The 11,129-nt window shown below is 42.8% G+C and overlaps 1 protein-coding gene across 2 annotated transcripts; it reads left to right on the top strand.

Moving 5' to 3' along the window:
• The first annotated feature begins 8,212 nt into the window (after nt 1-8,212).
• On the top strand, nt 8,213-9,974 carry LOC136504777 (uncharacterized). Of its 2 annotated transcripts, XM_066499785.1 has the most exons (4): nt 8,213-8,618; nt 8,965-9,146; nt 9,287-9,502; nt 9,755-9,974. In XM_066499785.1, the coding sequence occupies exons 1-3, from the start codon at nt 8,330-8,332 to the stop codon at nt 9,479-9,481; spliced, it is 666 nt and encodes a 221-aa protein (XP_066355882.1). In that variant the 5' UTR covers nt 8,213-8,329; the 3' UTR covers nt 9,482-9,502; nt 9,755-9,974. The 2 variants fall into 2 exon arrangements, with proteins under 2 accessions (XP_066355882.1, XP_066355876.1); XM_066499779.1 differs by lacking the exon at nt 9,755-9,974 and having other exon boundaries at nt 9,287-9,668.
• Nucleotides 9,975-11,129: the final 1,155 nt, after the last annotated feature.

Raw genomic sequence — 11,129 nt, 5'->3', positions numbered from 1 at the left:
TATTGATTCGGGTTCTTTTTGACTGATTTCTGTCCATTCAGCAATGAAGTCGGATAATGCTTGAGATTTGATTGCTGTTCTTGGTTTGAAGTCTAGGTTGAGAGCACCGAGTTCTACTGCCTATTTTAATATCCGACCTGTTGCATCTTTGTTACGTAGGATGTCTTGAAGTGGAAAATTAGTTACCACTGTAATCTTGTGTTCATGGAAATAATGTCTCAGCTTTCTTGATGATATCAATACTGCATAAAGTAGTTTTTGCACGTGTGGGTATCTCACTTTTGATTCTGTTAGTACTTCGCTTATGTAATAGACTGGTCTCTGCACTTTGTATGCGTGTTTAGTTTCTTCTCTCTCAACCATAATTACTGTGCTGACAACGTTCTTGGTTGCTGTAATGTATAGCATCATGTCTTCTTTGCCTTTTGGTGGTGTCATTATTGGTGATGATGTCAAGTATTCTTTTAACTTTTGGAATGCTTCTTCTACCTCTTCTGTCCATTCAAAATTTCCTGCCTTTTTCAATAATTTAAAAAAAGGTAGCCCTTTTTCTCCTAGTCGGGACACGAATTTGTTGAGTGCTGCCATGCATCCTATAAGCTTTTGTATGTCTTTAACTTTCTTTGGAGGTTTCATATCCATGATGGCTTTAACCTGCTTTGTACTTGCTTCAATTCCTTGGTTGCTGACTAGAAATCCGAGTAGTTGTCCTGATGGGACCCCAAAAACACACTTTGTGGGGTTTAGCTTCCACTACCATGCTTTTAGATTCTTGAAAGTCTCCTCGAGGTCTTCTATCAATGATCCGGGTTCTTTTGTCTTGATTACTACATCATCAATGTATGCTTCTGCGTTTCTTCCGACTTGACTCCCCAAACAAGTTTGAATTGCTCTTTGATATGCTGCCCCTGCATTTTTTAGCCCAAAAGGCATTGATTTGTAGCAATATGCCCCAAAAGGTGTAATGAACGATGTCTTGCTTTGGTCTTCTTCTCTTAGAGATATTTGATGATAGCCTGAATAGCAATCTAGAAAGGATAATAGAGCTGATCCTATTGTTGAGTCGATGATTTGATCAATCCTTGGTGGGCTATATGGATCTTTTGAGCAGTGTTTGTTGAGGTCTGTGTAGTCAATGCACATGCACCATTCTTTTGAGTTCTTCTTCTCAACTAGGACCGAGTTGGCAAGCCAATCCGGGTTGATTATTTCTCTGATGAATCCCGCTGCCATGAGCTTGGTGATCTCTTTTTTGATTGCTGCTTTTCTGTCTGGAGCGAATCTTCGTAGCTTCTGCTTAATGGGTTTGGACCCTTTGTTCACATCAATTATGTGCTCAGCCAACTCCCTTGGGACCCCTGACATGTCGGTCGGCTTCCAAGCAAAGATGTTTTTGTTGTCCCGAAGAAAGTTGGTGAGCGCGAGTTCCTATTTGGGATCGAGATTTGCACTGATGATTGCCGTCTTCTCCGGATCACCAATCAATAAGTCAATAGTCTTGGTAGCAGCTTCTTTTGGTGGTGCGAAGTTGCTTGGCTTCTTAGCCGGTATTTGAATCTCATCTAGGTTCATTTCGTTGGCTTGTATTGCAATCTCCTTTCCTTCCTTTATGTCTTGTAATCTTTTGAATATTTGTACTGCTTATACGTCGCAATCATGTGCTTTCTTTAGATCTCCTTTTAATGATAATACACCCTTTATTGTTGGCATCTTGAGTAGTAGGTATGGATAGTGTGGCACTGCCATGTATTTTGTTAAAGCTGGTCTCCCAAGTATTGCGTGGTAGCATGATTCAAAGTCTGCAACTTCGAATTTGATGAATTCTGACTGGTATTTGTCTGGTGTGCCAAAGGTGACTGGTAGGGTTATCTGTCCAAATGGCATAGCTGCTCTGCTGGGTACTATTCCATAGAATGGTGTGCTTGTTGGTGTCATTAGTCCTTCACAATCCAGATTCATCCTTCTGAGAGTATCTGCGAAAATTATGTTGAGCACGGCTCCTCCGTCGATGAGTACTTTAGTTACTGCCACTCCTGCGATAGTTGGACCTAGTACCAGCGGGTAGCATCCTGCGTTTGCTGCACTAGTCCATTGGTCTTCTCTTGTGAAGTGGATGGGGTACTCTGACCAATCTAGATATCTTGGGGTGGCTGGTTCAGCTGCCATGATGGCTCTATGAGCTAGTTTTTCTTGCCTTTTGCTTCGTGTGTTAGGAACACCTAAAAATATAACTGCTAATTGGCGTTTGGGTTCTTGATAATCTCCTTCAGCTTTCTTTTCCTCCTTCTTGGATTCTTCTTGCTTTTGCTCTGAGTTGTTTTGATTCCTGTTTTCTCTCTTCATGAATTGCCACTGAAAAGTGCTGCATTCAACTAACTTGTGTCTGGTTCCTGGGTGTATGTGACATGGCATGTTCTCTATGTTTTCCGGTGCTCTTCCTCGGTAGTTGTTGCTCCTATAGTTGCTATTACTGTTGTACCCATTGTTGTTACTGTTGTTGTTATTGTTGTAGTTGCCATTGTAATTGCCACCGTTGTTGTTGTCATTGTATCTTCTCTTGTTGTCTGTGGTTGCCACCATGTTGTCCTGACTCAGCCTTTTGTCTTGCTGTCTGTAATCATATCTTCTATTTTCTAGGTTGTCCCTAGCAAACCGATGCCGGGTTCTTTCTTCTGATGAAATCAGCTTTTCAACAACCCTCTTGAAATCTTCATTTGTTCTTGGGTTCTCATTGAAATAGTCTTTGTATTACCAGTTTGCTAAGATTCCTTCTGCAAAGGCTTCTATCACTTCTTTGTCGGTAATGTTGTGGACTTGAGCCCTGAATTCTCTGAATCTTCTACAGTATTCCCTTAGACTTTCTCCTCTCCTTTGCCTTACTCCTTTCAACTCGGTTGCGGTCATTGGATGGGTAATAATACCTACAAAGTTGTTGCAGAAAGCTTCTTGCAAGTCTTCCCAATATCTGATTGATCTTGGCCTCAATTTGTCAAACCATTGTAGTGGCATTGCTTCGAGGGCCATTGGGAAAAATAGAGTCTTGATGTCGTCATCTCCTCCGGCTAACTCAATAGATTGGGAATAAACTCTTAGCCATTATCTTGGTTCTACTTTGCCATCGTACTTGGAATAATTTGCTGGTTTAAATTTGTGTGGTAGCTTCAATGTTTGTAGTCTTCCTGCGAAACAAGGGAATCTATCGTATGGTTCCGTTCTTCCGTAGTCTGGCGATTTTGCCCTTCTGTAATAAGATTTGTCTTCTTTAAACTCGGATTCTCCATAGTCATCTTCTTTATCAAATCTTCTTGATGCTTCCAGGTATCGTTGACTTAGTTCTGGCTTGCCCTTTTCTTGTAATCTTGGGTAATGTTCTTGCCTTCCATTATTGTCAGCATTTTCCCCTAGTCTTTGAAAAATCAACTTTTTGGGTGGTTGTTCTCCTTGTGGCTCTTGTGGAACTTCCTCGCCGGGTTGTTTTTTCTGGTCCCCCGACTTCTTTCTTCTAGTCTTCCTCTGACTTTCCGTTATTCGTGAGGGTGTGCAATTCTTTTGTTAATTCTTCAATTCTTTCCCTTTTTATACTTTTTACGGCTTCTCTTTCCGCCTTCTTTCTGTTATATTCTGTTAGTTCCGCCTTGTACTTATTCTAGATTTGCTTCCTTTGTTTAGCCCTGTTCCTTCTTCCAGCCTTCAATTTATTCTTCTTTAGTCTTGCTAGCCTTTGCTCATTATTTTCGTTGCTGTCGCTTTTCTCATCCAGTGAGATGTTGCCTTCTGATTCGTCTAAAGATTTTATATCTGGTATCTGTGGTGGTTCCAAAGATTGTTCTAACTGCTCCACCATGTATACAGTGTACTTCTTCCGAGCTCTTCTTGTACGGTACTTCATCCTTCGTTTGGTTGAGCTGTCGGAAGTTTCTGAGCTAAATCCGAGTTCTTTTCCCTCTTGATAAGGTAGTTCTTCAATGTACGTGCTAGTCTAGGCTTTGCTTGAGGCAAAAGAACCCGGCCAATGCACCACATAGTCTTGTGGGGTAACTGTCATGATCATCCCTTCTTGTGCTCCCTCCAGGAGTATTTTTCTTGCTGAGTTCATCTTGTCTTGGGTAAAGTATTGGTAGATTGATGCCGTGTTGTATAGTCCGTACGTTCCTGAGTTCTTTTTGGAGTTGTATGGGTTGTATTCCTTCACGATTGTCGTCGCATCTTCAAGTCCAATTAGGCTTGGCTCTTTAGCTGTGAAGATTGTCTTGGAGTCGGGTTGTATCTCTTTCTCAGAGTCAGTTTCGTATCCGCTTTCTTCCTTATTCCGAGTTGGATCCGAAGTTGAGAGTTTCGTCATCTTCTCGGCGAGTTCATATCCAACTTTGTCGTCGAGTTCTTTTTCTTCTCGGAGATGGGTACGTATTGAAAAAATGACTTTTTGGGTGGTTGTTCTCCTTGTGGCTCTTGTGGAACTTCCTCGCCGGGTTGTTTTTCTGGTCCCCCGACTTCTTTCTTCTAGTCTTCCTCTGACTTTCCGTTATTCGTGAGGGTGTGCAATTCTTTTGTTAATTCTTCAATTCTTTCCCTTTTTATACTTTTTACGGCTTCTCTTTCCGCCTTCTTTCTGTTATATTCTGTTAGTTCCGCCTTGTACTTATTCTAGATTTGCTTCCTTTGTTTAGCCCTGTTCCTTCTTCCAGCCTTCAATTTATTCTTCTTTAGTCTTGCTAGCCTTTGCTCATTATTTTCGTTGCTGTCGCTTTTCTCATCCAGTGAGATGTTGCCTTCTGATTCGTCTAAAGATTTTATATCTGGTATCTGTGGTGGTTCCAAAGATTGTTCTAACTGCTCCACCATGTATACAGTGTACTTCTTCCGAGCTCTTCTTGTACGGTACTTCATCCTTCGTTTGGTTGAGCTGTCGGAAGTTTCTGAGCTAAATCCGAGTTCTTTTCCCTCTTGATAAGGTAGTTCTTCAATGTACGTGCTAGTCTAGGCTTTGCTTGAGGCAAAAGAACCCGGCCAATGCACCACATAGTCTTGTGGGGTAACTGTCATGATCATCCCTTCTTGTGCTCCCTCCAGGAGTATTTTTCTTGCTGAGTTCATCTTGTCTTGGGTAAAGTATTGGTAGATTGATGCCGTGTTGTATAGTCCGTACGTTCCTGAGTTCTTTTTGGAGTTGTATGGGTTGTATTCCTTCACGATTGTCGTCGCATCTTCAAGTCCAATTAGGCTTGGCTCTTTAGCTGTGAAGATTGTCTTGGAGTCGGGTTGTATCTCTTTCTCAGAGTCAGTTTCGTATCCGCTTTCTTCCTTATTCCGAGTTGGATCCGAAGTTGAGAGTTTCGTCATCTTCTCGGCGAGTTCATATCCAACTTTGTCGTCGAGTTCTTTTTCTTCTCGGAGATGGGTATGTAGCTTGTCGTCGCCGTCAGCCTCACAGATCCAAAGACGAAGGTTGTTCCCGCCGGAAAAGCCATCTTGAGGTCGAGGTCCGCCGAGCTCTTGAGAAAAAATTCGTCGAAAGCCCCTACCTGACGCGCCAGCTGTCGATGTTTTACCACCGATAGCCTGCCACGGGGGTACCCGGGACAGTTATTCGGGCTTCGGCAAATAGTGAAACTCGGCGGTTACGCAAAGAGACTCACGATTTATACTGGTTCGGGCCCTCGACTTGGTCGAGTAATAACCTTACGTCCAGTTCGGCGCTAGCCTGTTTGCGTCGTATTGCTTTGAGTATTGGGTGTGAGTTGCGTTTTTTTACAAGGGATATCCTCACCAGCCCTTTATAGTCCAGGTGCTGAGAGGAGTTGTTTATGTTCTACTCGGATACAAGGTCAGAGTCCTAAGCTATGCTTCGGACGCCTTTCCTTATATAGTCCGAATTGGAGTTTTGGTCTTGCACGTTGCTTTGCTCCTTGCTCTTCTTGGCGATTGGGTTGTGGGCCTTGTTACCAAGGCCCACTTCCCTATAGTACGGTCTATGGGGCCCGTAGGGTTTCCCATCGACAGGAACATTTATGGTATGTGGAATGTAACCGAACCCCGTAGAATTTCAATACGGATTTGGCTCCCTTTATATATATATATATATATATATATATATATATATATATATATATATATATATATATATATATGGAGAGTATATATATATATATATATATATATATATATATATATATATATATATATATATATATATATATATATATATATATATGGAGAGTATATTCAGTAGCCAGCTACAAAATAAGTTATTCTGTAGTCATCTCTATTTACGATAATTTTATATACTAATTTACGATAATATCAATACATATTTACGATAGTTGGGTTACTATAACACATGGAGATATTTACCGTAACGTTACAGTAAATCACTTAGTAAGGAGTTACTATAATCTCGTAAATTAACATAGTAATTATTGTAACTCAAAGTGGCTATAGAATAATTTATTCTATAGCCACTTTGAGTTACGATAATTATTATGCTAATTTACATGATTATAGTAATTCTTTACTAGGTGGTTTACTATAATGTTACGGTAAATATCCTCGTATGTTATAGTAACATAATTATCGTAAATATGTATTCACTTTATCGTAAATTAAGTATAAAAATATCATAAATGAAGGTGGCTACAAAATAACTTATTCTATAGCTAGCTACCGAATATACTCTCCCTATATATATACACACACCTAATAATAAAAGGACAAAATTTTCACCGTATTTTTTTCTACCTCTTCCTCCTCCAATCTCACTGGCCCGGTTTTGGTCTCGTTGCCAACAGAGATTAGGAGTAGGGAAGAGAATATAAAAAAATATGGAGTTCCAGATGTAAAGATACTAGAGAGAAAGAAAAAATAGGACGGCCTTAATAATTTTTAAAATATATCAGGGTTCCTGATGCAAAATATTTAGATCCGAGCGAGCCTCTCTTGGTGGGCTTCTTTTTCGACCTGGGTTGAATCCTTGCAATTGGGCCGACTTCGTTGTGGGGTAGACCAAGCCTATGCAAGTTTTTTTATTTTCTTTCATTTTTCTCTTTTTCTATAAAAACAGAGATATTGCAAAATTCGTCAAAATCGTAGAAAAATCATAAAAATGCCAAACCATTCCACCTAGGGTTGAATCCTTACAGTTGGGCGGGCTTTCGTTGTAGGCTGGACCAAGCCTATGCAAGCATTTTTTTTCTTTTCTTTCGTTTTTTCTCTTTTTCTATTAAAATAGAGATATTGGAAAATTCGTCAAAATCATAGAAAAATCATAAAAATGGCAAACCAGTTTTGCGGAGCAACTATATATTTCATGAACCGAAAACTTCGCAGATTATGATCTAATGAAATCTATACAAATGTATTTATGTAATACCTGATGAGGACTGCCGTCTAAAAATTCAAGAGATCTCTCAATCACTGGTGGATAGACAAATCCTTGGCACATTGACACAAAAAATTACGGATATTGATATGATGCATAAAAAAAGCTACAGAGGTCGATATTGAGTCATAGAAACGCATGTGTATTATGAAAATTAAAGTTATAATATACTTATAGCTAAATAATTATGTGCTTTGCAATGAAAGAAAAATTATACCAATGTGTAATTTAATTTGATACAGATTTAGTAAGACATTGTTATTTATTATTAATATTTACTTATATCATGGAGTTCACGGTTATCATAAAATAAATTATAAAAGAATAAAACATAAATAGGTATGTATCATTCACGTCATCATTTTGTATGAATGATTGATAGTTTTTTTTCTTCCGTTACAATACAGGGACCTAAGCCTTGTTTAGTTGGCGGAATTTTTTTTGAAAATAGTACTGTAGCACTTTCGTTGTTATTTAGCAATTAGTGTCTAATCATAGTCTAATTAGGCTTAAAAGATTCGTCTTGTGAATTTCGTCTAAACTGTGTAATTAGTTTTATTTTTTTATATTTAATGTTTCATACATGCGTCCAAAGATTCGATGTGACGAAAAATCTTAAAAAATTTTGTAAAATTTTGAGAACTAAACACCACCCTGGTACTAAATAAATCCCCAAACTATCCGCCACGTATCACGTGCGCCCACTATGCAATCGGACGAGACCGCGCGGCCCGGGCCGGAGGGACAGCTACCGTGCGTCGTCGGCTACCATCGTGCTGAACTCGCAGTGCGCGCCAACCACCCTATAAAACGTTCGGCGCCGCTAGCGCCCGCGGTTCACTCGCCCACCTCGCTTCCCGGCTGCCCCTCCCATCCCCGGCTCCCCCGCCGCAGAAAAAGAACACGCGGAACGTGCGTGCTCGCCGCAGTAGGCAGGCAGGCAGGCACGCACCGATGGGCAACTGCCAGTGCCAGGCGGTGGAGGTGGCGACGGTGGTGATCCAGCACCCGGGCGGCGGCCGCACGGAGCGCGCCTACTGGGCGCTCTCGGCCGCGGCCGTCATGGCGGCCAACCCGGGCCACTACGTCGCGGCCGTCATCACCACCACCGCGCCGCAGCCAGCCGCGGGAGACGGAGAAGCAGCCTCCTCTGCCGCCGCTGCGCCCGTGAAGCACCTCAAGCTGCTCCGCCCCGACGACACGCTCCTGCTCGGCCGCGTCTACCGCCTTGTCAGCTTCGAAGGTACTGTGCCTATGCGTGCGTTACGTTGTTTGGCCGTGTTAGGCCGCCCCGTCATCTTGCTGCGCGCGCATGAGGTGCTTTCGCGTTCTTGTGCACGGATAAAGATGAGATTTTGTGTCTTGTTCCGTTTGAATGCCATTGTTGACTAAGGCGACGAGGGGACCGTAGGTTACGAAGCGCCTTTCTGAACTTTCATGGCGCGCGTCCGTATTTGGACCAGAACGCCAGTTCATCATCGTTTCCAAAACAGTTGTTTCCCTGTCCGCCTTCCTTTTTTCGCATGTCGCTTTTGATGCCTGCGGGTCCAACTAATGAAGATGAATGAACTGTGGGTGTGTTTGAGCAGAGGTGCTGAGGGAGTTCGCGTCGAAGCGGCAGGTGAAGCTGAGCCGCGTCACGGTCAGGGCCAAGGACGAAGCCGAGGACGTGAAGCCGGCGTCCAAGCATCGCCGCCGTCGCCCCAGGGCCAGCGCCGGCGGCGGCGGAGGCGGAAAGCGCAAGGAATCATCCGAGCGGTCACTCGCCAAGGTACGCCGGGCCCCTCCATGGTCCTTCCATTTGCAGTCTCCAACCACTGATCACGTCCCGCGTACCGCGTTTGGCAAGCCGCCTGCCGCCCAGTGTAGTTATGTTATGCAGCGCATTCACTCCGGATCCCATCAATCCAGGTCATGCCCCAGACGGCGGAGGAGCTGGAGCCGGATGCAGGCCCGTCCACGGGCCCCAGCGCCAAGCATGCCGACACGCCGTCCGACGCCGACCTCGACGCCGAGCTGGAGGCGCTCCTGCCGCACGAGGCGTTGCTCGGCCGCCGAGCCGCCCGGCAATGGAGGCCCGCGCTTCAGAGCATCGCCGAAGGGTGAGGGGCGGGCGCCAGCTCGAGCGTTCGGTCGCGGTCGGTGAGCAGTCGAAGCTCCGTGCGAAGTCAATTGCAACTTGCGAGGCTGACAGCGTATTGTAAAATAAGCGAGTTGGTTTGAACTTATCAGCCTCCTTATCGGCGAGGTATTTTTCTTTCGCAACGTAACATGTTCCGTCGGTTTATGAGTCGGTTTTAATATCGGCCGAACGGTCATGAACTTCTTATTTTACAATACGCTGTCAGCCTCGCGAGTTGCAATTGACTTCGCACGGAGCTTCGACTGCTCACCGATTGTTAGCGCCCCGCCCGGTGTGGATGGATGGATACCAGCAGCTCCAGATGTGTAGTAGTGGTAGCAGTTGGCTAGCAGCAGGAGACTAGTAGCAGTATTCATGGATTTGATGGGGTGTTTGTAATTGTAAGGTGGCAGGCGAGTACGAGTAGTAGTATACGGTATCGTATAAAATCTTTAGTCTATTTTTTTGCGAGCTGAATCATCATCATGGACAGCGGCTGGACAACGTTTATGGTTCGATTTGACGTAGTTTTCGAACGCCAGACAGACCCTTTCATTCATCATAATAAACGAAGCACATGCAGTAGTCGTCGATTCCAATCGGAACGCCATAATGGACCTAGCGCACGATGTTAACGTGCCCAACTGATGGAACGGGAGCCTGTATTTTTTGCGTTCTTTGAAACTTGAATTCTGAAGAATGCCCCTGAATCGTCCATGTTAGTGACGGCAACGGGCACAAACCCGCTGGGTTTTGCCATCCCAAACCCATGCCCACGAAAATAAAATCTGCCCGCTAAAAAACCCATGACCCATGACGGATTTAATTTTGTGCTCAAATCCATGCCCATTGGATCATGGGTACCCACGGGTCACCCATGATATCGATACACATTCAGATTTATTTCATAGATATTTAGATACAAATATCTCCTGTGATATTGGATACAAAAATCTACCGTTTCTAGTGCTAACTCAAAACTGATTTCCATACCATTATATATTATTATCTCAAATTTATTTATACAAAGTGCGTGTGATATATAGATTAGGTGGGTTGATATGAACTGCTCTGCTATCATGGACCGGGTTTAAAAAAAAACCATACCTTTTTTGAACTAACTCAAAACTGATTTCCAAACCATTAGATATTATTTCAATTTTATTTATAAAAAGTGCGTGTGATATATAGATTAGGTGGGTTGATATGAACTACTCTGCTATCTTGGATCGGGTTTTAAAAAAACCATGGGTTTACGGGTTTAGATACTACATCTCCACACCTATGCCCACAAATCCGTTGAGTCTAACTTTTCGCCCATTAATAAATCCACCTATACTCGTGTCTTAACAGGGTAAAAACCCAGGGGAATTCGAGTACCCGTCACTATCTCTAGTCCCTGTCGTTGCATTGCTGAAAGCGATCCAAGAGGGTGTTTGGTTCTTTAGTCGCTCCTAAAATTCATGTCACATTGAATATTTAGATATTAATAAAAATTATTAAATATAGATTAATTACAAAACCAATTACATAGATAAAGGCTAATTTATGAGACGATTTTTTAACTCTAATTAATCTATCCAAATTAATCACAAGTTATGTAATTAGTCTATATTTAATACTTTATGCATG

The sequence above is a fragment of the Miscanthus floridulus genome, chromosome 1 (genome assembly GCF_019320115.1).
Source record: "Miscanthus floridulus cultivar M001 chromosome 1, ASM1932011v1, whole genome shotgun sequence".
Taxonomy (NCBI): Eukaryota; Viridiplantae; Streptophyta; class Magnoliopsida; order Poales; family Poaceae; genus Miscanthus; species Miscanthus floridulus.
The sequence above is the reverse complement of the archived record's forward strand: the minus strand, read 5'-3'. Positions and strand labels throughout refer to the sequence as shown.

Coding starts and splice junctions, on each gene's coding strand:
- LOC136504777 (XM_066499785.1), top strand. CDS start 8,330: ATGGGCAACTGCCAGTGCCAGGCGGTGGAGGTGGCGACGGTGGTGATC. Junction 8,619..8,964: donor CCGCCTTGTCAGCTTCGAAG/GTACTGTGCCTA, acceptor GTGTTTGAGCAG/AGGTGCTGAGGGAGTTCGCG. Junction 9,147..9,286: donor CCGAGCGGTCACTCGCCAAG/GTACGCCGGGCC, acceptor CCATCAATCCAG/GTCATGCCCCAGACGGCGGA.